Genomic DNA, 27,566 nt, shown 5'->3' on the forward strand with positions numbered 1-27,566 from the left:
GTCTGCAGAGTGGGTGCCGGCTCCCTCCCCCAGGGGTGGGAGTGATGAGCTTGGGGACGGTCTCGACAAACCCCTGGAGAACGATGCGGAGGGCGTGTGGAGCCCCGACATCGAGCAGAGCTTCCAGGAGGCCCTGGCCATCTATCCACCATGCGGCCGCAGGAAGATCATCCTCTCTGACGAGGGCAAGATGTACGGTACGCCCATCTTTATTGTCGTAATATGTGTGTATTGTTCTCTGCTTGAAGGACAGAAGTCCTTAACTATGGGCATCCTGGAGAGGCCACTCGTCCATTACAAACAGTCACACCGAGGGGAAATTTTGTGTCACCAATTAACCTCACATACATATTTTTGGACTGTGGAAAGAAATCTGAATACCTGGAACACACCCACGTACACACAGGGAGAACATGCAAACTCCACAACGAAAGTATTTGAACTCACGATCTTCTTGCTATGAGCCATAAATACTACACCACTGTCTACCCCATTTCACCCTATGACATTATATTAGCTTGAATAAATAAGTACAGAGGATGATTTTTTGGTGAGTATTTTGTAATATTATAATAATAAAATCCACAGTCTCAAAATGGTTCTCAACATTTTACCTCTTTTTCTGAAAATTTCAACTTCATTCTTTACATGATAATTAAGTTTTAGATGTTTCCACTTTCTCAGTTAGTCTATTCATTTAAATGTTCTTAAAATGCAAATATGTAATATTTTTTCTTCAGTTTTTCACGAATCCATCTTCTAAATAAACTTCACCTACATATGTGGTCAAACATACTACCCCTCCACACACACACACACACACACACACACACACACACACACACACACACACACACACACACACGTTCATGTTTCATATCACTGCTGTTTCCTGCACAGCTGTCAGCTCCACTTGGTCTCTTAACACACAGTATGAAGGCATGATGTGTCATAAATGGACGCAAACACCCTGATCGCTGCACACACACACACACACACACACACACACACACACACACACACACACACACACACACACACACACACACACACACACACACACACACACACACACACACACACACACACACTGAATCCAAACAAAATGTAATCATATTTTTTGAGGGAAGAACCGAGAAATTTAGCATCCATGCTGGTGAATCACAAACGGTGTATGTGGGCAGTGGCTGTTTCCATTGTTTGGGCTCTTGAGTACAAATGTTCATCTTGTGTTTTTTGGCTACAGTTTTTTTTTTTTTTTTTTTTAATGTGTGAGTCTCTTGTTTTCATTCTCAATTTCAAATACTTTCTCTTAATTTGAGAAGGTTTACCTGCCATTAGAGTGTGTGTGTGTGTGTGTGTGTGTGTGTGTGTGTGTGTGTGTGTGTGTGTGTGTGTGTGTGTGTGTGTGTGTGTGTGTGTGTGTGTGTGTGTGTGTGTGTGTGTGTGTGTGTGTGTGTGTGTGTGTGATGCCGCCCCAGTGTTTTGCTGAAGGATGTTTGTCGACAGATGGTTCAGCCGTCAGGTTTCCTGACTGCTTGATAGTGGATCTGGTCAGTGGAAAACGGAGTGGACGGAGATCGTGGCAGTTTACAGACAGCCTCTGTCATCACCTCGTTTTGTCATCGCGCCAGACAGCTTCTTTAACTGTTAGCTTTGCCTAGCCTAGCTTAGAGACCTATTGAGGTCACGGCCATCGTCTGATCAACACTCAAACCCTTATAAAGCCTGTAATAACAGTTGGAGGGGGCAGAAGAAGGGGGTGGGGGGGTGGGGTGCATGCTTCGTTCTGTATAATAGCCATGGGAGGGGCAGTGGGTGGCAAAGGTGGTTGGGGGCTGGAGTTTTTGACAAGGAAACCACAGAGGTACCCCTCGGTCCCCGTGGGGGTCAGGGGCAGGTGATGTGTGCCAGGGAGCGCGTCGGCTTGCCAGGAATGGCATGTGCGCTCGAGAGCCCAGGGGTTCAAGGCAGCTTGGCTGTAACCCTAAACCAGAATAGACATTTACCCTTTGAGCGCCTGGAGGGGACGAGGAGGGGTGGACAAATAAACACTAAGGTGGACAGCGCTTCCTTGCGTGGCCGCGAGGCGCAGCCGAACTCTCTCACACCTGTCTCCACCCTGCGCTACGCTATTTTTGTATTTGAGAGTAAGAGAAGTACAGGTTGTGTATTTTTTAGCTGCTCTGCAGTTTGATTTACTGCCCTCACATCTCTTTGTCTCAGACAGCCTTTCTTTGTCCTTTATGAACAATCTCTGCTCTGTCTGTCAGTTGTTTCGTCTGTCTTTCAGTTCGCCCCCAGCTGCTCCACAAGTTCAACCTGACAGCCTTGTGGCAAATCCGGATTTATGACTTGAGAAAATGAGGCAGGACTGAGCCTGTACATGGCCCGCTTTGCCCTCGTTGCCCCTAAACAGCCAGCGTGGCCCTTCCTTTGCGGTCCTCATAGCCCCCATGGCTCCCCTTCATCACCATCCCTGAGGCCACCAGTGGCCAACAACTCAAGTCATTCAAGCGACCACAATCAATGCAAAGCCACTTTGAAGGTCTTTAGTGTTGCTAATGTTGTTAAAGTGCTGATGGGAGACTCTTAAAACAGGTTGCCAAATCAAATATCAGCTGAGAATATTTAGAAAGCCATAGATGAAATTGTGAAGGGTTGCCTTGATGGTTTTTGTAGTGTTATTTAGTCTTTTTGCGCAGGCTAATTATGGATGCAGAGACAAAACAAACTAGCAAAAGAGCAAGGTGTCTGTTGGCTGAGAGCGACATGCTCAGAATTTCAGGTTGAATTCCTCTTAAAGGAATGAATTCCATTCCTGTGAAACAATATGATATTGAGTCTCCAGGCAGCGAAACAGAGGGAATGTGTTTGGGTCACCTTCTAAATTGTAAATTCCTTAATTGGATGGAATGTCTTTACCCCACATTCTGAGTATATTTTCTACATTTTTTTCCCATAATGCTGCACACTGCGTTGAACCTCACCCCCATTACTCAACAGACCTATTAGCTCGCTTATTAGGGACGGTGTCACGGATATTGTGGCGGTTATGTGCTCCGGCGGTAATTCGACATGCATCTGCCAAGGAAAACATTTCCTGCCTTATGCGGCTCTCAGCGAGAGACGTGCCCTGTGCTCTTGTCTGAAAGCATCATCCTGCTCTAATAGAGAAAAAGTCCCAAACTTAAACCAATGAGCTGACAGTTCTCACAGGAGGAATGCGCCCTTTGGAAATACAATTGCCTTTCTTATTTATTTTTCCTATTTGCACATTAATTTATTGGTTGTTTTTAAAACTGTAATGAATGGCTTTTAGTAGTTTTTTCTTTTGTTGTCATTTAGCAGCATTAACTCTTGCAGCTGTTTGGTTTCGTCATACTGGATTTCCTAACATCTGTTAAAGCAGAATATTTCTCACAATTAGATGCATCTTACTTCCTGTGAAAAGAAGAAACTTTTGCCATTCGTGTGGACAAACGCAACAAAGCACCACTGAGTTGTGGTGTGTTTTTCTGGGAGTTCAGAACGAAGGATAGCCAAGCAATGAATTATGCTCCCACTGTTTGGTGCAACATCTCAACCCATGCTGGTTGAGGTCAGGCGATGCAAATATGTTTCTGTCTCAAGTCATTCCCATTAAGCATATGATTCAGTGGAAAGCAAGAGCGAGTCCTCACCCAGGCTTGAACTTTGACAGTAGAGTGAGAGATTCATGACTGACCTTGACTCGCTGACCTACTGAAGCTTTTTGGGGCCTTTGCATTTCCCATCATGCCTTAGTTTGAGGACGTACTATGTTTTAGGGGTAATGGTGAATCATCAAATTGAACTTAAGACGACTGAAAAAAATCTCAAATGAAGTGATCAAAAAGAAATGTACTTAATTGGGTGGCGCTATTGTTACACCCTGTACCTGCTCCATTTTCTATGTTTCCACAAACCCAGTGCTCAAGTAGTTGGGACGATGTGTAAAATTTTGAGTGCTGAAATTCTATCAGGTGTTTACGATGAAAGTCGCTTCACTCTTTAGCCATATATAAACGAATGTGGTGTGAATATCTGAGAAAAATGAGCTGGAAATGTTCAAATCATAGCATTGTTTTGCACATTTGACATGCACTTTAAATTACTTCTGAATATTTTCTTTTTATTGTCACGTAATATCATCTATACTTGACCGTTGTCTATTTTTGTGATATCCACATAAAGATGTAGATTGTATGTTTGTATATCAAAATTTGCTGGTCTCTCACTGGTCAGCGCCACATGCAATGTATTTCAACATGTCAGTCTTTCCTGAAATTGTATTTTCTCTACTACCACTGGATTTGTGGAATAATTTTCAGAGACATATTTTCTCCTGTTTATCTTCAGTCGATACCATGTACAGGCAATATGTGCCTTGTGTTTGAACAAATAACCTATTTGTGGTGGATATCCAATCTTTTTTTTGGGTAGACTACCTTTTGTTGGGGGGGCGGTGTCACATGGACAAAAATAAGTACCTTATTTAACTGCAACTCTGAACTTGAGGCTCTGGGGTTTTAAGGCTCTGGGGTTTTTGAAGCCACCTGGCGATGGCGAACTTATAAAATTTAGAGGCTGCTCCCTCTTAAAAATGAGCAAATGAGGGATACGGAGAGTGTCAATCAATGCTGACTTTCATCTGTGTAACAATGTTTCTGCTAAAACCAGCAACTGTAGTCATGTTACACTGTATATTGAATTTTTTTGTGCATGTAACTGCACCTATGACAAACAGGACATCGGATCATGTTCAAGCAACAGATGCAGGACCTGGTGCAGACCCGTCAGTATATCGGAATGTCAGGAATGCACTGGGCTGAGAGCTGAGAGAGAGAGAGCGAGAGAGACACTGGGAGGAAGAGAGAGATCATATCAGGCTAGTGATGACCGTAGCCCAAGATTTATGACTGCAGGCCCAGAGGTTGACTTAGAATGGGACGCTGCAGGAACCTTCACTGACCCGATCCATCTCTCCCTCACTTCTACCAACAAGCCCGAGGAGGAGGTGGACGAGAAAAACGATTATTATTATTATGTGATTAGAATGTGAAGTTATGATGATTGGGATTATGTTGAGTTTTGGTATGTAAACAAAGATAAATAGAGGATGTAGAAATGTTCTTTTTTCATTATTGTGAAGACTTTCGGCTTATAGATAGTATGGTGAAGTCCACTCCAGCTTCAGTTCAGTATTATATTAATCCCCAACTGTTAGGAGGGAGGAAGAAGCAGTCGGCCTCCTCCATCTATCCATCTTTTAAACCATTTTCCAATTTAGGGTTGTCGGCTAGCAATGGGTGAAGGCAATGTTCACCCTGGACAGATCACCAGTCTATCACAGGGCAAACAGTGAGACACACACACTCAAAACTTGTCTGCTGTGAACCAGCTTGTGATTTTAATTTGTGGCCACAGAATGCCATCCCGTGTGCAACAACTACAGGGAGAATATCAAATTTAAGAGGAAGGACAACTTGTCCAGGCCTGGTTTGTGGTAAATATCAAGTAACGTCACAACAGTTGCAAATAAGCGCCTTGAAGGGCTGGAGCAAATCCCAGTTTACCATGGGTGAAGGTAGGGTGCACCCTGGACAGGTCACTAGTCCATCACAGGAAAGAAAGAGACAATCACATCAACATGAAATTTAGAATCACCCGTTTATTTCAGATCCACGTTTTTGTAATGTAAACCCGAGTTCCTGTACAGGCACACACATGGAGAGCAAGCAAACTTGACACAGAAAGGCGGTGGCCCCCCAAGTAATGACTGAAACGGTAGATATTTTAACTGTGGGAGGGCTGACCAGTGCAACATGTTACCCTGACTATCGTGGTCCTATTAATTTCATTGAGTATCGCATTTAAAAAAATGATGTCAGTGATTTATTTGCAGTGCATGACATCAATTTTCAGTGTGGTGAAAGTGAATCACTGATGATTTCGATAAACAATTTAGTTTTTTCACAGGTGATAATTGAGTGTGAGAAAAACACTCATCACTGATCAGCACTCAACTTTATAAATGTCACATTCGATGGCGGTTACCAAGTGCCTCTGTAATAAAGTCAGTTTCTAGTCAGGTGAAATGAACAAGTGGTGAAGTTGCCTCCATTTTGAGAATCTGTTTTACGTCATACAGTCGTAACATGATAATATCAAAACATTTAGAACCTATAAGGTTTGAATCCAAGCAGGATACTTTGAACTCTGAGAAAACCTGCCTTTGCTTCAACTGCATCACTTTCCATGCCCTGAGGAGTTTTTTTTTTACAGACAAGTGTGTGACTGCTGGCGGTGCGATAAACAACATCAAACTGCAGAGCAGTGGGTGACGGTATAAAGTTCCTCCCGACTTTCCTGCTGCCTTGGCTGGCACAGGTTCTCTGTCTGAGCTGCTCCTTTTGGATATCATGATCTCATTGCTGTGTGACTGAGTCGCCTCTCTGATCTCATGGGTGTGTTGGAGGGTATTTTTGAGGGGCCCTTCCCCAAGCACTCACACAAGGAGTGGCCGTGCATCTGATACATGAACATGAAGCGAAGGATCTTTGAAATCATCTTAATTAAGTTGTTTCATGCTTGAGCCGTGGCCCTGTACTTTCAAGGCTTTACCAACACCTTGTTGTATCTTCACTGGCTAAATAGTTTCATTAACAAATTTCAGAGAAAACCATTTTTTTCCCCCCCATCTTGTTTGGTAGAAAGTTAGAAGTCAACGTCCAGTGTTTTCATACTTTCACCTGATCTCCAGTGAACGTGGTGCTTTTTAAATTGTTCATGGTTGACAGCAGTTTGGGTCCAAAGGAGTTTTGCAAATCCGTAACTAACAAAAGGGTTTGGCAATGAGAAGTTAAAAGATGGACCCCTGAAAAAGAATTTCATTCGCGTGTGTGTGGAGACATGCTCACACGTCTGTGTCTACTGCTTTGAAAATCCCAATTGGATGCACAGTGTACATCTTACTGTACAGTGAAATAAGATAAATCGCTTCAAACTGGAAGAGCTTGCCGCTGTAATGTGAGGAACTCAATACATACAACTTAATGTTCATTTGAGGTCAAGTACTGTGAGGACTTTGACAAAGCTGTCTTTTCAAGAATTTGATTGCTGGGAAACGTGGAACTTTCTTAATCCCCGGGGAATTAAAGAAATATGCATTTAGGGGCTCAAACAATTGTCCTGCGAGTGCACCTCCTGATAAACACTAAACGGATGAGGAGTCACAGGCTTGAAAGGAAAATAAGGTTGAGACAGAATGAATGTTGCCCGTGTGTGTGTCAGGAAATGTCTATATCTCAATGTGTGAATGTGACTGAAGTGCACTGGATTATAAAGCGGGGTTTAGGCTGCACACACACACACACACACACACACACACACACACACACACACACACACACACACACACACACACACACACACACACACACACACACACACACACACACACACACACACACACACACACACACACACACACACACACACACACACACACACACACACAGAGAAAAATATATTTTTTTCCTCTTATACCAATTTATCCAAGTCTGGTTCATGTGTTTAGCCATGGTGAAATCTTGCATTTCTTTTGTAGTTTTAGTAAAAAAAAAAAAAAAAAAGCAACTTAATGATTCTCTATTGGACATCTGTGAAGTACATTTTGTTCTTTTACTACAACTTGTTGGTCCAGCTGATCTCGCATCATAGCGACACATCACTGCAGGCATGTACAATTAGTGCCAGTAGGATTTACCCTGAAGTCTCACGTGATCACTGGTTAGATTTGGATTTGGGGGCCTTTGTGTTTGCAGTTTGCATGTTCTCCCTGTGAGCGTGTGTGTTTTCCTAAATTGCTTAAGGTTTCTTAACACATTCCAAGGACCTGGGTGTTAGATGTGGTTGATTTGTGGCTGCAAATTGGCCTTAGGTGTATCTGTGATTGTTTGTGTCTTTTTGTTTGTCCCGTGATGTGTGATATGATCTATCCAGGGTGTTCCCTGCCTTCCCTCCAGAGTCACCTTGAATCAGCTCCAGGTCCACCACGATCTTGTGATGGTGAAAGCGGGTATTAAAGATTGATGGCTGGATAGATGGATGGATTTTCCCTGAAGTGTGGGTCTCACTTTACAAAAATATGAACAGGCTTGTCCACTTGTTAGCCAATTTAGAGGCGGCGGTGACACGTGACAATGTGTCTGTCAGATGTAGAGGGCGACTGTGAGTTTACGTCAGTGGTTGTCAAAGTGTGGGGTGGACCTCGTCTTGGGGGCGCCGAGAGCTTCAGGGAGGAACAGGCAGCAAGGGAAATCCTGGGTTCAAGATAGATGCCTTTTCCTTAAGTTTTCTTAATTAATTTTTTTAAATAAGAAATAAATGGAACTTCAATATTTTATCCAGTCATATATTTGTAGAAATTAATTTATTGGATTAGTGACATCAAGGGATGAAGTTCCAGGTTACTACACTCACTTTTCAAGATTGGAGGAGAACCGATAAGCTATAAGTGAATTTTCACAAATTATGAACAAATAATTTGTAATATATCAGCATACAGAATGAGAGATAAATATGAGGAATTAACACCTTATTAAAAAAAATCTTTTCTTACATAAGCACATATATTTTCTGCTCTTAGCTTTGTGGAGTTGTGTTCAACTCCTCATCTTTTAGAAAACGCTTTGTATACCTGCCAGGATATTTAATGACTTAACAAAAAAGAATCATCTCAAAAAGTTTGGTAGAAACCTGTGTCCGGGTCTGTTGTTTCTCTTGTGCTTTATGGAAATAAAATGTTTCTCATCGCACACAAAACGTGATCACTTTTATTGGCCGACAAAATGTCTGAAGAGGTTTCAGAGAGGTATCAGGTTTTCTTTTATAACCATCCGGACTCACCTGATTGGTCAGTGTCCAGAGTGTTGTGAGGTCTGGCCTGAGCGTCACTATGCGCGAGGAAAATCTGACGGGTTTGTACCAGGTTGTGTGTCGTGACTGATCTGCGTGTTAATTCACATGGAGATGTCGTGCCAAGAGAAAAAGGACCGTGTTTAAGAGGTGACACAAAGTTTGGCAAACTCTTGTGTGACACAGTGCGTGAGGGACCTTTTGACTGACAGTTGTGATTCACTGTGTGACTTATCGTGTGTGTGCATATTGTGCCTTTTTCTCATTGCTGTAAAAAAAACAAAAAACGAAGCACCTGCCCCATAAGATATACTATTTTAATGTGAATGTTTAATGTTTTAATTTCTTGTGAATGTTTTGCTACGCTGAATATCAGTACAGTGGTGGTGCAGTGACCTATAGTGTCTAGAGAGGTGGGCTTGGGATCTGGAGGTCGCAGGTTTGATCCCCACAGTAAACAGGCCACCACTGTGGGTCCCTGAGCAAGACCCTTGATCCCCGTCAGTTCCAAGGAGTGTTAAACTGTGGCCGCCCAGCGATGGGTCAATTCGGTAAAGAAATGTCCCCAAAGGGTTTAGTAAAGCATGATGACTTTTATCTGATTATGGTAATGTATATATTCTCTTTAAGGAGGTTTTGAGTGGTTGTGGCTGAGTTGGGCAAGCATGTTGTCGATGTTGATACTGAATCCCAACTTGCTCCAAGTGGATGTTGCCATTGTTGCATTGAATTTTTGTTTTAGGGTTGCCACAGTGATGAAAATGCAACACAAGGACACCCAGGCTTCAATGCTCTCTGTTAGACTCATACCTATCATGGGAGATGCCTGTGGTCTCTGTTTATCATTAAAATTGCAGTCTTGGTTTGGAAAAAGAGAGTGAAAGACACCATATGACCATTGCTCTCCAAAGTAACTGGAGACTTTGGTTGGGAGGTGGGGAACAAGCTCAAAATTTACTGCAGGCGTAAAAGCATATTCCATAAACATTGACACACACACCAGCTGCCTTGCGGCCTCACCAGACTGGTGCTCTGGTCACTGGACTGTGCTGTGTCTGTCCTGAGTCCAGTCTGAGGATCGCATGGCTGCAGCCTCCACCTGCTTTGCCAATGTGACCTGTCTGTCATCAGCGGCAGCATACAGACACGCACTCTCTGTGGAGATATGAGCTCAGCGTACACTCTGGGGGTCAACCCGAGACCAATGCAAGCCCCCACACAGACAGAAGTGTATACTTAGTGATATACTTGCACCTAAAGCTTTCAGCGTTGACGCAGTTGTTAGTCTTGATGCTCGCATTGGACACGTGTGTTTGCAAAACCCACCTATAAATGTCGCCTTGCACATATACATATACTCAGACACGGGTATGAATGTATTTTAAGCTATTAATTAAGCTAATCGCAGCTGGTATATAGAAGCGCACAGAAGTATAGGGTGCATATACATTCCCCACTCGTGCCTTCCTCTCAAGCATTCTGCTTTGTCAGGCATTCACAGCAGGTTCACTCATGACAAGCTTATTATGGGCTGTGCATCTTTTGTTTCATGATTTATTTTCTTTCAATGAGTTGAGCCATCAGTTGGATCATTCATTCATCCTTCCAGACACTTATATCCAAATAAAGTGCTTCTATGTGCTGAACAGGTCGCCAGGTCGCACCTATAGGCAATTTTGAATGTGAACTTTTGAATGCAAACATCATACATTAAGATCCCACTAACTGTAACATTTAATGTTGATTGTGGTTCATGTATGTGAAAATTTGTAATAGTTGAACATTGTGCTATTTTTTATTCCTGAATTAAAATGATGTTTTCTGATTTCTTACAGGACGGAATGAGCTGATTGCACGTTACATCAAGCTTCGCACGGGGAAGACGCGGACCAGGAAGCAGGTGAGTCCTCAGCAAATGCCTTTTCTAGCAGACACTATTTTTGAACCCCACTGGAAATCCACTTGTGTTGAGTGATGCCCCAACACCCTGTGCAACCCCCTCCTCCTCTTCCACCTTCTCCTGCCACCAAACCTTCAATCCCACCCATTTGGTTTGGCTGGAGATGACGATTGATTTAGGGCCAGGACCCAATGCACAGATGCTATAGGATCATATGTCGGTGTTGTTTCTTCACCACCTCATGGAGCTGGGTCTTGTTAGACGGAGAAAGAAGCTGGGGAATATCGTGATCTGGATGGGAGACTGAGGCGGGACGCGAGGGATTTGGAACTCTATCCTCGCTCCGGTATCTGATATGGAAGAACTGATGTATGGGGCAGTGATGGATGTGGAGAGAAGGGCCTGTGCTAAGTCATCTGGCAGAGTCCTTGTGGGAAATAAAAGGAGATGATGAGGGTCAGTGACAGATCAGAGTTGGATACGGAGACAGGTTGGGGTGTCGACGGACACCTGCTGGTTCATCAACAGTCGTAAAAGTGATTCAACACACAGATTTGATGTGGCATGTTCTCTTTTAATTTAATATATACTTAAAGGAGTACTCTGAGATTTATACCAACCACAGATATGAAAGGAATTTACTCTTGCAAGATTCTTTTTCAGACGCAGTCTGCAATTAAAAAAAAAGACAAACAAAGCAAAACACAAATAGCTATTGAACTGTTTCAATCACACAATGGCCACTGGTGGTCTGTAGGCCACATGGGGCCCTCGAGCCAATTTACAAATGTCATTGAATGATTATTCTCAAAGGTATTTGGAGGAGGGGGGACTTATTCACCAGTTGTCAATTTTCTTTGGTGAAAAACATTAAATGTGCACTTATGCTTTCATTAATTTAATTTCCAATCAATGACTTCTTTTCAATCAATTAGAATCGCCCAACAAGTGGTCTCAAGTTTGGTCGACAAACACTGATCTCATGGGCTTCCATCATCGTATATTTCAATATAAACTCAGCTTATGTTTAATATTTTACAGAAAACATGTATTGAATATCGGAGGTCATCAGAAAAACAGATGATTGTCACCTGAATCTGTTCATCTTCTTAGCTTTACTCGCTTTATGAGCTTTTTCAAGACACATTTTCTTCATTGTTTCTCCAGTCCATGAGTGGACTCTTTATTGTTCCTCTGTTCTCTCACAGGACCACAGTTTTTCTCCCCTCCCAAACACCTCATAAATACACTGTAAAATAACAATAATAAGTAAAATAAGTTGGTGAACTTTAAGCAACTGAAAAGATTGACTGAAGAAAAACCCCATCAAAGAGAAATTGACACTACATTTTCACATGGAGGAGAAAAAAACTCCTTTTCCTTTTAAAGTTGATGACGCATCCCTAATGATTCAGTGATGTTTGCATCATCAGCGACGCATCAGTGATGTGTTTCTAACATCTTAACATTGCTATTGTCATTTGAACGCGACTTTATATACATTCTAAACATGCTGATCCTATGCAAGACCACAGGAGCTTTTCTGAGAAATGGACAAACAAAGACAAAGACAAACAAACATCATGAGGGGTGAAAAGAAGTGAAGTGAAGTTTGAACTATGAGAGGAAACTGGCGAAGAGGGAAATCTCTGTACACCTACTGGCTGTGGCGCAGTTGGGACAGTGAATTGTCTTCTAATCCCGAGGTTGGTGGTTTGATCCCCGATCGCTCCCTGTCAATGTATCTTTGGGCAAGACACTTAACACCAAGTTGCTTGGATGGGTGTGGAAGCACTTTGAATGGCACCTGTCAACACTGATGTGTGTCAGGGAATAGTTGAAATTGCTGGATCATGTAAAGTGCATTGAGACTGTTGGTGCTAAATTGCATTTCACAGTTGAATTCGGTTTATCGTGACATGCGGTGTTAAATATTGCGGCATTGTTTATGCACACGTCTTCCAGGTGTCTAGTCACATCCAGGTTCTCGCCCGACGAAAGGCCAGGGAGATCCAGGTGAAGCTGAAGGTACGCTACGTGAGTCAACTTTTATGTTTTTCTACATCCTTCACTTGCATCGAAACACTGTGGAACATGTGCTCTGCTTCTCATGTGCTTCTCTGTGCTCACTTCTTTTGTGTTTGATCGGTCTGTTGTGTTATGCTATCTGATTCGACATTGACTCACACAGGCTTTTAAGAGTGTAATGAGATAAAAGTGTCTGCATCCAGCTGTTATTGTCACAGATACAATCAGGTTGAGCAGCAACAGATGGAAAGAAGGTGAAAACATTATTCCCCTGCATTATGTCCTCTTACAATGATGTTTCGTGTTTTGTTAAAGGTATTTCAACATCCGCTGCTCCCACACTACCATGTATCCACATTCCATTAACGCAAAGACACAAATGATGGTCTATTTTAATTGCACTTTCTAATTGATGCTAGTTTTAGATGGGACGCTGACACATTTCGATGAAATGCGAATATATTTCACAAAGCCCCGGGGGCTTGCTGTTCATGATTCTGAATAAGATGAACCAAACGCAATTTTCATGAAACAAATTAATCCCTGCATTATCCCCTTCCAGGTATTACGTTTGGTTAAGTACCACAATAAAAGTTTTCCTGTGTGCTACGCTGAGAGCTTACACATCCCTGTCCCCCCAGTACTTTCTCAGTTTACATTTCTCATCCGCATTGCACTTGCATTCTCACAGTCACAGCAGGCAACAGGCACCTTGGACAGTAGCCATGAGGGTTCAGCTGGCAGGGCTCTGCACCGGTCACAGGGTTGGTCCCTGTGATAGGCCCTTTTAAATACGTCTTTGGTGTAACTGAGAGCCCTGCCACATGCACCCCCCCATATTTCAGCTATGCCCTTGTGTTAGCCAGTTCTGAGAAGAAGAATGCGCCGTGTGGCCTTGCCCATTTGGGCTGGGCGGCAAGTGCTTGTAGTCCTCTGTGGTTTGGAAACTGCTGACAGAGGGGATTCACAAACAAGAGCCATATTGATTTACAGTGCACCGCGCAACATCAACAATTTATTTATTTTTTTATCCTTGTCCAATTTCAAATCTTTTGTGACACTAGTATTTAGTATTTTTGATATTGTCTTGATATCCTTGACTTCCAGTGTGACCTCCAACAGGAGCTAGTTGTCATCACTGGGCTCGCCCTGCCAAAGCAATAAACTTAACTCTTGACCCAAAGGCCCTTGACTGTAATATCACCTTCCCTGCAGCTCTCTGCCTGGCAGGGATTCACCAGTGATGCAAGCGGGCCTCAGCCATTCATTTCCCCTTTTAGGGCTCTGCTCATGTTAGCGGTAAAGTGGGGCACTGACCTAAATGGAGTCTGACGAGTGCTCTGCCTTTGCTTTACAGTGTGTTTTTCTTACCTCTTAATCTCTGTCCCTCTCTGTAGGATCAGGTGGCCAAAGACAAGGCCCTGCAGAGTATGGCCACCATGTCCTCAGCACAGATCATCTCGCCCACCGCTTTCCAGAACAAGATGGCTCTCCAGGGCCTCTCTAGACCGGCTTACCCCACGGCTGGTGGGGTGAGTCTCTGACCACTCTCCTTGACCTTTGTAAAAAAAACAACAACATGAAAGTAATATCCTTGCTTGACAGGTGCACACATTTCTGCATGTTTGATTAATTTATTATACTAACGGTATGTATTTACTTAGTTGTCCATTTTTAGACTTAGTTTCCATTTTATATTTGTACTATTTCAGTTCGTGAGCTTGATCATTTGACCTGTTGATACGTCTATGTTCAACGTCTGCATCACACATATCTCAGATTTTTATGAGCAGTCTTGTGTAGAATACTCCCAGTTGAATGAAAATCACCTGCATGGTGGACCTATTGATTTTATTTTTCAATGTATTGTTCTTCCCAGTTTTGGCATGGGGCCCTTCCAGGACAGCCCGGAGGCCATGAAGAGTAAGGAGCTTTTTCTTCTACTCAATAGTGCTGTCCATCACTAATTTCTCATGTGATCAACTTAATAACCATCAGATAAATTTCAGTCAGGCAGCGAATCTAAGACCATACTAAAGCACATCAGTGCAATTATAAAGAAAAGTCTTCAGCTGCCTGACATTCAGCATACCACGCTGCTCCCTGTGTCTTCAGAGGTCAGCCGGTCCAATTAGTGTATGAGATGGGGTCATGAGGCCGAGACGGTGCATAACATGCCTCTCCCTTTCTTGTCTGCCTCTTCTCTCCAGCATTAAGCCCTTCTCCCAGCAGAGTTATGCCATGCAAGCGACCGGCCCGGCCCCCATAACAGGTGGGTGAGCTTTCTTTCCTCCGCTGTGTTGACACAAGGCTGTCGCGTCAGCAAAGTGATGAGACAAGCTCAGCTCATCATGCAGAGTTTTCTTAAGGCCAGACGAATGCATTAAATTTTTGTCAATGTTTGGAAGTTTTACTTTGTTTCGTTCAAACTGTACATTTACCCATTTGCCACTCTCGTTACCTGCAGGCTATGAAAGCACGGTGGGGCTCTCCATGTCTCCTGGTGCCCCCCCTTGGCAGGGCAGAAGTATCGCCAGCTCCAAGCTGCGAATGCTTGAGTTCTCCTCCTTCCTGGAGCAACCTCAAGACCCAGAGACTGTGAGTAGAGTGGAAACAAGCATGTCCTTCCATCAGTGCTTTAGAAATTAGCATAGTTGAGTACAGCTTAACCCAATCAGATTTACCCGGAAGGCATATCGTTAATGATTTTACTCGGTACACATAAAGAGGTCCATATAACATAAAAAGCCAAACAATATATAAATCGCCTACATAATCAATATTTCACTTGTACACAAACATGAAAATCTAAATGTGACAGGGACAAAAACTTCCATAACCAGGATTGCCAACTTCTCTTTGGTTTTAGTTTATGACTTTTAACTACAGTGCAGTTTAGTTGTGCGAAATCTACTCTCTTATATTGTATTTTATAGCCTCACTTACATTTTAGTGTTATGCGAGAAATGGACATCTCTTAGTGATGTTGCTCTGAAGCCTTAAACTGAATACTTTTTCTATGATTTGGACTCGGTGTTAGTGGAACCTCTCTGAGACTCTGTTGTCCCCATCAAATCAGAGTTTATTGCTTTATATAGTTATACAGCAGAAAGGTTACACAATATAAGAAACAATATTATCAAAAATTATTACTTCAATGAACTATTCTGTTCATTGATTGGTAATGAATTAATCTGTTTTTGTTTAGCAATGACAATATCACTGCACAATGATAATAAATGGAACAAACAAATGAATAAAACCAACAACAGGTCTGAACATTAAATCTTGGAAAATATGAAGAAGTCATGTCATCGATAAAACATGTATGTTGAACAAAGTCAAAGAACCACAGTTGACAGTAAATCTCAGTTACAGCCGGTGCAACAGGGGTGGAACGGGTGGGCAAAGTAATGAGATAATAAACACAATAAATTTGAAAGAATTTTGCAGGATGCCCAATAAAACAGATGTCATTTAGTGTCCAGCAGCACATTTGGCATGAAGAGCAATTTCAACAACGAGACATTTGCCCTTGTTGGCTGTCGTCATCTCCTGTTATGCACTTTTGTGTTTGCAGTTCAATAAGCACCTGTTTGTGCACATCGGCCAGTCTAACCCAAGCTATAGCGACCCCTACCTGGAGTCGGTGGACATCCGGCAGATCTACGATAAGTTCCCGGAGAAGAAAGGAGGCCTCAAGGAGCTGTTTGACAAAGGGCCACACAACGCTTTCTTCCTCGTCAAGTTCTGGGTAAAAACAAATCCAACTTCAAATTACGAAGAAAGCTGAAGTCAACAACAGTAGTAGTAGTAGTAGTAGTAGTAGTAGTAGTAGTAGTAGTAGTAGTAGTAGTAGTAGTAGTAGTAGTACAGGTGTACCGAAGTCGCCATTGATGTCGTCATGTTTTTTTTAAAGGGTTCTTTGTTTTTGTTTTTATATGTTCAGTTGAGTGATTTCACTTGATCATGATTCAGTTTGAAGTGCTATTCAGTGCACATGGTGCCGACCCCAGTCTGACTTTGATATGTTTCATCTACCATCATATAATCCTTTCCAAGTCAGGGAGGTGAAGTGAGAGTACAGTGAACGCTGTTGTTAATGTTTTGTAGCACCTGTTGGCTGTTAATGGCCTAGCGGTGTTAACTGTGTTGAGATAGCTTAAGCAATGGCGTTAAAAGAACTTAAAGGCGATTTAGGGTTAGAATGAAAAGAAAGTCATTGCTCGCATGACCTGATTTGTTGTATATATGCCAGAGAAGAGTGCAGTGCTATACACAGTAGCAAGCATTTGCTATTGTGTGTGTGTGTGTGTGTGTGTGTGTGTGTGTGTGTGTGTGTGTGTGTGTGTGTGTGTGTGTGTGTGTGTGTGTGTGTGTGTGTGTGTGTGTGTGTGTGTGTGTGTGTGTGTGTGTGTGTGTGTGTGTGTGTGTGTGTGTGTGTGTCAGCCTTGGGGAGAGTGGCAGGACTGATCTTTCACTAGGAGAAATGTGATCCCTGACACCTGTCCCTGCACTATTAGACTCTGTCCAACCCTTATGGTCCCCCATATTTGTATTTATAGATGACCCCCACCCCCCCACCTTCAGAAAAGGAGAAAAGACCCACCCACCCAACACACATCATTACATGCTGAGAGTGATAGGAGACCAACACGTGATGACAAAATCCACATAAAATGCAACCAGGTGGATGACATTGTGATGAGGAAAGTCTAAAAGAAGTTGCAATAAAGGATGTGTTGCCAGAGAGAAAGTCATAAAACTCTCTGATATGGCTGCATTGTTTTTAAGCTCAGGACAAGACCTTTGGTATTTGTATCATGCACAGAATGTACACAGTCACAGACACTCCCACTCACCCTCTCCTTACACTACCTCACATGTATGTCAAATGGATAAACACCTCTGTGAAAAGACTTCCATTTTCAAATAATGTAATGAAGAAAAAAAAACCCGAGGGCAACACAACTCTTATGTCCATATTTTTGGAGTGGGAATAAGTTTAAAAGAACATCTAGCTTATGACTGAAAGACATTGTAAAGTATCTTGTAAATTCGTCTGTAAATGTATGCCTTTGCAAAGAGAATAATTCAATATGGTTGGACTTTTGTTTTTCTCAAAGTCAAACTGTATGAGGCATGTCAGATACATGCCAGCCATAGGCGGTGGTTTTAGGCCAGGCATCACGTCCATCATCCTATGCGTCTCAAATACATCCGTCCAAAGGCACGAGCTGTTGCTACCTGAGTAAACCCCAACGGTCAGTGTTCTACGCTTTGGCTCAACGTACAGATTACCGTCCACCTGCCAACAGAAACAGGCAGACAGAGTCTCAGACAGGGGTCTCCAGTTTGCTGATGGTAAATTAGATTCAGATATAAAGTCGGACATGTTTTGTTCAGCAATAGGTATCACTGTGAAAGAGAGTGGATGGAAACTGTCAGCTCCTCTGTGTACTCTTTCTCTGCTGTGGTACAGTGCTTGAGTGCGGGTTGACGAGGTACATAACATGGCCTTAATGAAGAGCGATGAAACCATTATTTTCACTACTGTGAAACTTGATTGTTCTGCCAGGTTAGTAAAAGGTCAAGCAAAGCAACATCTTTTGTATTGGACAGTACATTAAAAGCCCAGGCAGCATAAAATGTAGAGAAATTGTAGAGAAATAAGAAGGAATTAGAATGACAACAAATAAAATCCCTGTGAAGACAGTGTTACAGTGGTCTAATGAAGATAAAAGTATGTATTGAAGACAAAAACTTCACGAAAAGGCATTAAAGAAGTGGCTACAAGCCAAACAGTTGTGCAATTTTAAGAAACAATCTTTTTAACTATTTTAGCGAGGAATCAAAGACTTGATATGGACACAAGGCAGACCAGACTCAACAGAAAAAAACCTCTTTGGCTTCATTTACTTGAGAGTTTGTTGTCTTGAGGCCACTGCCGACTTTGAAATCAGACATTCAGAGTACAGCTTCACCCAGTGCAGTTTGGGATACCGGTACCCTCAACTGTGAATGTCAAGTTCAAAGTGCTGCCCTCCATCACATGCCACCAGATGGCTTTGTATGTATGACATTACCCTCCTCACATGGTTGACTTGCACATAATTTATTGTGGCCAGATAAAAACTGCCAGTGAGTGGCACTGTATTGGAACAAGACTTGTCCAGTCCTTGGAAAGAGCAGCCATGGTATTTGATACAGGGGTGAAGTGGAAGGAGGGGATGAGCTGCCCTGTCGTATATCATAGAAAAGGAGAGCACGACAGCAATAAAGAGAAGGAGATAGAAATAGGGACACACACACAGTGTGAACAAGAGATAAACATGGCAGGCGAAATGCTGGGCGGCACGTAACGTCAAGTCATTCATCAGTGAAATATTACTCTCTTGATTCATGTCGGAGCCTGGTGGAGTCAACAGTTATGACATGTGCAACGCCTTGCAAGAGGAAAACAAGCTCATAGTCTTGTCCCCTTTCAGGTTGTCCATCTAATTATATTCCACAGGAGCCCCTATGACAAAACTCAGAAAATCTATATGAAAGCAAGGAATTTCAACACCCTTATGGGAAAAAAAAAAAAAAACCGACTACAAAGATGCTCCTGGCCATGAAAATAAGCGAAATGAAATCCTCGACAATATGTTAACCTTATTACACCATTGTATAAGATGAGAAAAGCCTATGTGATCTCCATCCAGTGACATGGCCACATGGCAGGTCATGACTTAGGGCTGTACCGAGATGTAGGTTGGCATGGTGACGGTGACAGGCGGCTGACCCTCCTCCAAAGCTATGGCATTCTAAATTAAATTTCTAACAACCCCTCCAATAGCCGGTAGCCGGCCCGCTTTTCTCCTCACCTCGCTCAGTGCCCGTGGCCCTGTCCTAACGGATTGTCTCACGCCTTTGAAGTGCAGGGGGAATCCGATTTGAGCTGGCTCTGCTAAATTGTTACACACCCAGCCTGCCCACCGTGATCTAATCAGCCAATTGCATGCTGCTGATTGTAATTGGATGAATTCCCTCGCAGGCTGTTAGGGAAGCAGGGAATGGCGGTTCGGGGAGGGTCACTCGGCCCTAGGGATGAAGACAAATAGAGGAATTACACGAGCCAGGGATGAAGATGAACAGGGTGATGAAGAGATGAGAGGAGGCTGAGCGCTGTCTCAATGGCCCATTAGAAGACAAGAGCCCGACAGGGGAAAAGGTAAAACAGCCCAGCTGTCTGACAGGGGAGACAGCACCTCCGTCTGATCCAAAATCTGATTAGACTCGCCTCAATTCAAACTTGAACAAGTGGGAGGATCGGGGGAGGCTGAGTCTGAGGATGAAGAAACTTGAGTTTCCACTGCCTTTAAACTGAAACCAAGTTACCAAATACTTGACAATCTATCAAACTGAGTTGTTGCTGGAACGTGTGCCAACGTTTGACTGACAAAAAAAACCCAAAACACTTTTACTGCTTGTAGTGGGGATGTTTGGTGCTCTGATGAGGCCAAGGCTTTTACATGTTGTGATCATTTACAAAATCACTAGATCTGTGCTTGACATGGTGAACTCTTCTCGTGACAGGAACATGGGTCTGCTCTTGTCATTTGAACTCACCAAGAGTCTGCCCTCAATAATTGAATCTCTCAGAAGTCTTGCCGTTTTTCTCTCATTGTTTGGTCAGTGATGAACATATTTGGTTTTTGCAACCTTTTAATTGGAGTCAGCTTATAGGGAAGCATGAAGATATATAGTTGTGGCAGTGCACAACATTTTTTTTTTATTCCATTGCACACCAGCATGCTATAGACCAGAAAAATCTTATCTGCTGAGGTCTTCCAGGAACCGAGAGTCGGGCATAGAAGGAGAGACACACCATCTCGTGAATCTTGAAGCTGGATTTAACCGTGTTACATTAGCTAAACATGGATCTGTTCATTGGATACCTCCTGGCTTTACTGAGGATCTCTCACAGGCTTTGTTGAGCTGTAGCACCTTCGGCGATGCGTCTTTGTCAGGCTGACACACATGTTCCCTTAAGATCCTTATCTGAGAGCAGAAACCCAGGACCTGATGTTGCCTTATAGATTAAAGAGTGGGTCCTGCATATCCTCAAGCTTGTGGATGGATTGTGTCTCCGGTTTCAAAGGGGAACGTTTACATTGAAGGGGAAGTGAGCCTCGCCAGGCGTACATTGATGCACATTTCATTGCTCTGCCCAACCAAGCATGGTTTCTGCATGGTGAGACATACAGGTGTGTATTAATGCTCAGTCGACCCTGACATGTGTTTCTTCCTTCCAGGCGGATCTCAGCATAAACCTGCAAGATGACAGCAACTTCTTCTATGGTGTGTCCAGCCAGTACGAGAGCTCAGAAAATATGATCATCACCTCGTCCACCAAAGTCTGCTCCTTTGGCAAACAGGTGGTGGAGAAAGTAGAGGTAAGATGAGGATACTGGAGGGCCGTCACCATTATAATTTTTTACTTTTATGAGAATATAATGACAGACAGATTGACCTATGTCCTATACTGCCTTATGCATGACTGGGAAAAAAAACACACACACAAACACAGACATTGACATATCCCAATACGTTTTGGATGTTTCTTAACAAAAATTCTTAAAATGTAATAAAAAAAATACATAACAAGAAATACACATCAAATACAGACAGCAATGGCATTCAAATCATTTGATCCCTATATATAGTACTAGTATCGGCTATTTTTCAATGGAAGTTGGGTTGTATACAAGATATTACATAAAACCCAAAGCTATGCTTTTTAGCCTTTTATAGTCTGTTTACCCACAAGCAGAAAATGACTTGGTTGGCTTCTTCTGATTTCTTTGTTTTATGGCATTACAGTTCTTATCTCACGGATGTGGCTGACTTCCTGAACAAATTGCTCAGACTAATGCACTCGACTTCAAACTTTAAAACAGAGTAACGACCTACTCAGAGATTTAGCCATTTTGCAACAGATCTTTTTGTGGTTAGTTTCAGTGGAGGAAAGGCTTTCCTGTAGATCCAGCTGTGGTCAACATGAGGGTAAAAACAAAACAAAACACACACACAACACAGGATACTGGGAACTCTGGAGATGCTATTCTACTCAAAAATGAAAGTCGTTTTTTGTTGGATTGCTATCAGTTGTTAAATTTTAGGGCAATGATTAATCCAGGAAAGGTGTGGACTGGTAAATCGAGGAGCCCTCTCTGTTTGGCGACTAATTAGTATGATTGATGTTTTAATGATTTTACAGCATGAAGAATGTTTTATCAATTACTCTTGCGTGCAGTTCGGTGATAAAATTACCTGCGCGTATCAAGTTCGGCTGATCCGGTGAATGAAATGTGGTGTAATATTTATATTTGGAATTAGTTGGCACAGGAACTATTTGCATTAACTCTTGTTGTTAGGCTTTAAACACTCCAGCCCGGCTTTTCTTTTCGGAAATGATCTCTTTTTATGGTCGGAATTTCAAACACTGGAGCAGTGACCCCAAAAAGATTCACGGGGGAGGGGTTTTGGACAGTTGACGACTCAGAGATATATGTTATTTGTGTTACTACAATTCAAAAAGTTTGCATTGCCTATCAAATAATGGAGGATTGCTATTGCAACATCAAGAGGACATGACCATATTAAACCACAATGATCAACTTGAGGAGTGAATAACGGCTACTGGTGGAGATGACTTCCAGTCAGCTACGGCTGATCTGTGTTCAGAAAACTGTCGTGATTCACAAATCTCCCCAGTGTGACTAACTGGTATGTTTCCTGTTAACTATATGCAATAGTCGCCCTGCCCCCACCCACTGCTGATGGATTGTACATTATAAACACACACACATCGCAAGGTAGAGCCATCTGTCTCGGTAGGCCACATGATTACATTTAATGGCTATGTTATTTGATTATGGTTGTCACAAGAAATATGTTTATTGTCAAATCTGGCATGCCATATGCTGCATTAGGTGTATTGTATTACACACATTAGAGCTTATCACACAGATGTTCATATCCAATGCATCCATTTGACTCTCAGTGGAATATGTATCTGTGTGTGGGTTTTTTTTTTTTTTGCAATAGATTTAACAATATATTTCTTTAATGTGTTTTAAATCCTCTTTCAGTTTTATGAATGTTGTCAGATATTAGATTGGGTGCTTAAATGTATCTGTTTTCCCCAGACGGAGTATGCGCGCTTTGAGAATGGGCGCTATGTGTTTCGGATCCACCGTTCCCCGTTATGTGAATACATGATCAACTTCATCCACAAGCTTAAACACCTACCGGAGAAGTACATGATGAACAGCGTACTGGAAAACTTCACTATCCTACAGGTATTCACGGCAACTTCATGCTGCATGCATGTTATTGAAACGAGTTCAGACAGCGGATTAACAGGCGTCCCTCAACATTCAGGTGGTTTATAATAATCTTTGATTTTGGGACAATATCAGCAGGATTGAAATCGAGCATGTATATAATTTAATAATATAATTAAAAAAAAAAAAATATTTTACCTTACCCATCGATCCAGAAGTCTGATAAAAACATAAACAGATGTTCACTTTGAAAAGTTTTTCCCAAGGTTCTCCATTTTGAAATAACTGAGCACCACTCTGCAAGGGTTAATGGTCCACCTGTTTTATTAAGAGTACAGCGAGTCCACACCTCCAACGCCACCAACTAAGCAATGAGACCAGTTCTTTTTTAATCCCACTAAATGTATGAGACATTTTAACACTTCCTGAGAATACGCGTTCCAGCACTGATCCTACAATGGTATAGTTAGAGTGGGTCTTCGCACATATAACGCAGGTCTTTACGTTGAGCGTGCAGCCGAACATGATATCTTGACCTCTGATATTTGATCCTGCTGCAGCCTGATGAGCAGACCCCAAAATCTTTTGAACACCTCTTAAACTCAGGTGCTTAGAAAGAACAAAAGAAATAGTTTAACATGTTGGAAAACAAGTTTGAAAGATATAAAAGTTGGTTGAATGTGAAACAGAATAAGATTACTTTCAGGGCTGTTTTCAGAAACGTGATTCGAAGAAGTAATAAATTGTGCGGACCCTCTTTCTGATCTCTGAATTGCTAAAACATGACAAGAAAGCCAAACCCAGATAGACTCACCCACTCACAAAAACACACAAAGGCAGAGACCTGTTTGAGATCCTCACAGGTATGTTTTCATAGTGTTATTCCTATGGTTTTTCCAGTTCAGACAGGAAAGGTTGAAAATCCCTGGAATTAACTCCTGCTGCAATCTTTAGAATTAATGTGAGTGTGAGTCCGTGTCATACACGCGTTAATGTAAATGCTGACCTCGTCATTCACTATTCATGTCATTTCATTCACCATCCTGTGCTGAAGACGCACACAGGGCGACACAGATGCTCATCTTTAAATAAATACATCAGATAGCGATGATGCACCATTAATAATTTATTTTTCACCTCTGAACAGTATTGTTTGTGATTGCGTTGCAAATGATCTTGTCCCTTGTACTAGAAGTTTGAGTCTTCTGAATGAGTTTGGTGAGCTCTGTGCAGAACCTCCACACAGAAGGAAAAGTGAAAAAAAACAAAACAAAACAGTGCAGTGCCATAGTAACCAACCAGTCCCCAACAACAGGCTTCAAAGAAATTAGTGTTCCTTCGATTGCCGGCTACATTCCTCCAGTATAAGCCAAGGGACAATGACCATATTGAGCCCACACTGACGACTACATGGCAGCATGTCATTAGGTTTCTCAATGGGCTGATTTAGCTCATATTAACCGCAAACAGCCCATAAACAGATGAGCACACACATATAGACAACAGATACATGCACGCAGATTCCTCACTGCCTTGCTGAGCACAATAGATCGATTTGGCTTCTGTGACAAGTGTTGCATTCAATGCAGCTCAGTAGAGCATAATGACGTATGAAGTAGCGTGCTTGTGTCAGGGCTTTTTGCATTGTCACATGACTATAGCCATATTTTACATCTCCCATCTTTCTTTAGACATGAGAAAACTGCTCAACTGCATGCATTGAAATTACGGTTTGGAAGGTTTCTATCCTGAAAACACTGTTTGTTTGCAGGTGGTGACTAACAGGGACACGTTGGAGACCCTGCTGTGCATAGCCTACGTATTCGAGGTGTCCACTAGTGAGCACGGTGCGCAGCATCACATCTACAGGCTAGTCAAAGACTGACAAAGCACTACAGTCTGGACTTTCCAGCTCTTAGACAATTTGTAGCACATCGGTAAGAAACAATTCTAAAGAACGGACTATTTCTTCCAAAAGCTTCAAGCCGAAACCATAAAACTTGGTCGGGAGCTCAGCGAATATAGTGGCCGTGTCAGCATCTGCGAGAGAATTTGGGGACTGTGGAAGCTGGGTGAAAAGTGGCAGGAAGACATGGAGAGAGAAAAAAAAAAAAAAAAAAGTACAAAAAAAACATGAAGGACCATCACACACTGTGGTCTCTAAACCAAAGGAGCCGGACATAGCCAAGAAGACCTGCATGAGAACGTTATCATTGGTGGTGTTTTTCATCTCATTTTTACTAGAGCTTGTTTTTAATGTAGATTCTTTTACACAGGCATGTGCAGGGGATGTTTGCTACAGAGGAGTTTGGCTGCCTCAGGGTGCCATCTGGTGACATTACTGTGTATAACAATGGGAAAAATAGAGTGAGAAGTACAGTGAATCCCTCTTTTGCACATCCATGAAATATCACTGTTTTTTGTGCCAATGTTTATTGTTTTTCTTTGTGCATTTGAGTAATTATGTACAGTGCCACATCCATCTCCTCCTAAACCGGGAGTGAAGACGAGTGGCTAAAATGATTTGAAAGAGCTATTGTATTCATTTCAATGTTTCTTCTTAAATGTTTCTTGAAATTGTCTTATTGTTTTTGATTGAAAACTGTCTGACTCCAACATAAGGCACATAATAACACTGCTAACTTGAACCAGATTTGGATCTGTAAGCTGAAGTTGTTCATATCTGTATCTCGCCCTGAAGTGTCAGATGAAAATACAAGTATTTCTTACATAACTACTTGCTGTTGTTGAATTTTGTACCATTGTATGTGGTGTAAACCAAATGTTTATCAAATATGCAGGATCCTGAGGACTCTTTTTGATCATATCATTTAAACATCATGGTCATGCATGTATCGTACCGTAATTTAAGAGGACTTCATAAAGAGACATACTTGTGAGGTCATTCTGGTATGTATGATCAATTATAATGGCAGCAGCAGTTTGAGTTTGCAATAAGGAAAATCCCATACGTAGGAGAAAAAAACCCCCAACTCTGTCACAATTAATAAAAACTGATAAAAGCCCTGTAATGAAATTAAGACAAAGAATGTACAAGGATTATACAATATAGCATTTATGGTAAATTGGGTTCACTTCACATTCTAAAACTGGCAAAAATAAAGTCATCCATAGTCCCCAGTGTGTAAATTAAAACAGTAATTTTATTCTGACAATGGTAGTAGCTGCTACATTGAAAGTTTCCTTTTCAGATTAAAATTCTGAAGTCAGTAATAAATCACTCCATTTTAAAGCCTGAAACACACAACTTTGAAGATGTAAACAGTTCATTCCTTACTGATTCAGTTGAAGCAGCCATTGCTCCCGGTGTGTGATCAATATGAATTTTGAATGGAACAGGTGCAATTATATCTTTAATGTTCTCAAAGCTGGTTTGAGAAAGTTCAAAAGTTTGATTTTTTTTTTCCAAAATACAAAATGACTGATATGGCAAATAATAGATTTATTTTGTACATTCTTAGTGCAAAATCTCATTACAGCTGATGCTTAATGGAGATGACTACTGCCATCTGGTGCTGTGGAGTCATCATTACAACTCCACAACATTGGCTTAATTGATAAAGTGGGTTTTCTTCCATCTCCAGGTTGGTTGTTCAAGCCCCTTTCTCAGTTTGACCTTAATGTCAAAAGTTTTTCCCAGAAGTTACAATCACAGTGGCAAAACCAACACCCGGATACTCAGCATTTAGGAACATGCATGATGAAAGCTCTGAGGGCTGGCAGGTTCCATTAAATCTACCATTTTGTGGTATAAATCAAAGGTTATGTTTTAGATTATATTTTCAGGTTTGAAGTAACTCAACCATGTTGTTTTTGGTTCAAAATGTTAATCGTTAGCCATACTTCTGACTGTATCATTGCTTAGTTTTCAAGCCTTATCTTCAAAACTACCTGCGTGTTACTACCTGCGTTCACTACCAGTGAACAGGCCAAACAAGCTCACAAAAGGTGGCAGAAGTGCAGAAAATCCCCAAACTCAGGAGCAGCTGGCTTGTTTGTCTCATCTGAAAGACAAAATCTGTGACCATGCTGAAAACAGAGATTTTAACTCATTTCTATCACACACCTTACCTTCTGCGAGAGGTTGTGCCATAATGCATCCTCTGTTGGATCACAGTGAGCCTTTACTCCTTCGTGAGCTTCAATAAGCCTTGGCCATCCATGACTCAGTCACCGGTACACTGCTTTTCCTGCTTTCGACCACTTTAGACAGACCACTGCAAACAGGGGTCACCCCACAGGAGCTGCAGTTTTTGGATGCTCTGACTCAGTCGGGTTACAGTATGTGTTTTCAGCTCAGTCTTGTTAAATTTGCACAAATATGCACACTTGCCCACTTGTGG

General features: G+C 42.1%; 1 protein-coding gene across 3 annotated transcripts; it reads left to right on the forward strand.

The window, feature by feature from the left end:
* Positions 1–52: 52 nt before the first annotated feature.
* On the forward strand, positions 53–25,939 carry tead4 (TEA domain transcription factor 4). 3 transcript variants are annotated; one of them, XM_080504229.1, is made up of 11 exons: positions 53–192; positions 10,776–10,840; positions 12,806–12,877; positions 14,266–14,400; positions 14,748–14,791; positions 15,079–15,140; positions 15,336–15,466; positions 16,449–16,622; positions 21,169–21,309; positions 23,065–23,217; positions 24,974–25,939. In XM_080504229.1, exons 4-11 carry the CDS (start codon positions 14,299–14,301, stop codon positions 25,085–25,087), a joined length of 921 nt encoding a protein of 306 aa, XP_080360355.1. In that variant the 5' UTR covers positions 53–192; positions 10,776–10,840; positions 12,806–12,877; positions 14,266–14,298; the 3' UTR covers positions 25,088–25,939. The 3 variants fall into 3 exon arrangements, with proteins under 3 accessions (XP_080360355.1, XP_080360353.1, XP_080360354.1); XM_080504227.1 differs by having other exon boundaries at positions 65–197; XM_080504228.1 differs by having other exon boundaries at positions 65–197; positions 12,806–12,868.
* Positions 25,940–27,566: the final 1,627 nt, after the last annotated feature.

The sequence above is a fragment of the Blennius ocellaris genome, assembly GCF_963422515.1.
Source record: "Blennius ocellaris genome assembly, chromosome: 11".
Classification (NCBI taxonomy): Eukaryota; Metazoa; Chordata; class Actinopteri; order Blenniiformes; family Blenniidae; genus Blennius; species Blennius ocellaris.

Coding starts and splice junctions, on each gene's coding strand:
- tead4 (XM_080504227.1), top strand. Junction 16,623..21,168: donor TCTTCCTCGTCAAGTTCTGG/GTAAAAACAAAT, acceptor TCTTCCTTCCAG/GCGGATCTCAGCATAAACCT. Junction 23,218..24,973: donor AAAACTTCACTATCCTACAG/GTATTCACGGCA, acceptor GTTTGTTTGCAG/GTGGTGACTAACAGGGACAC.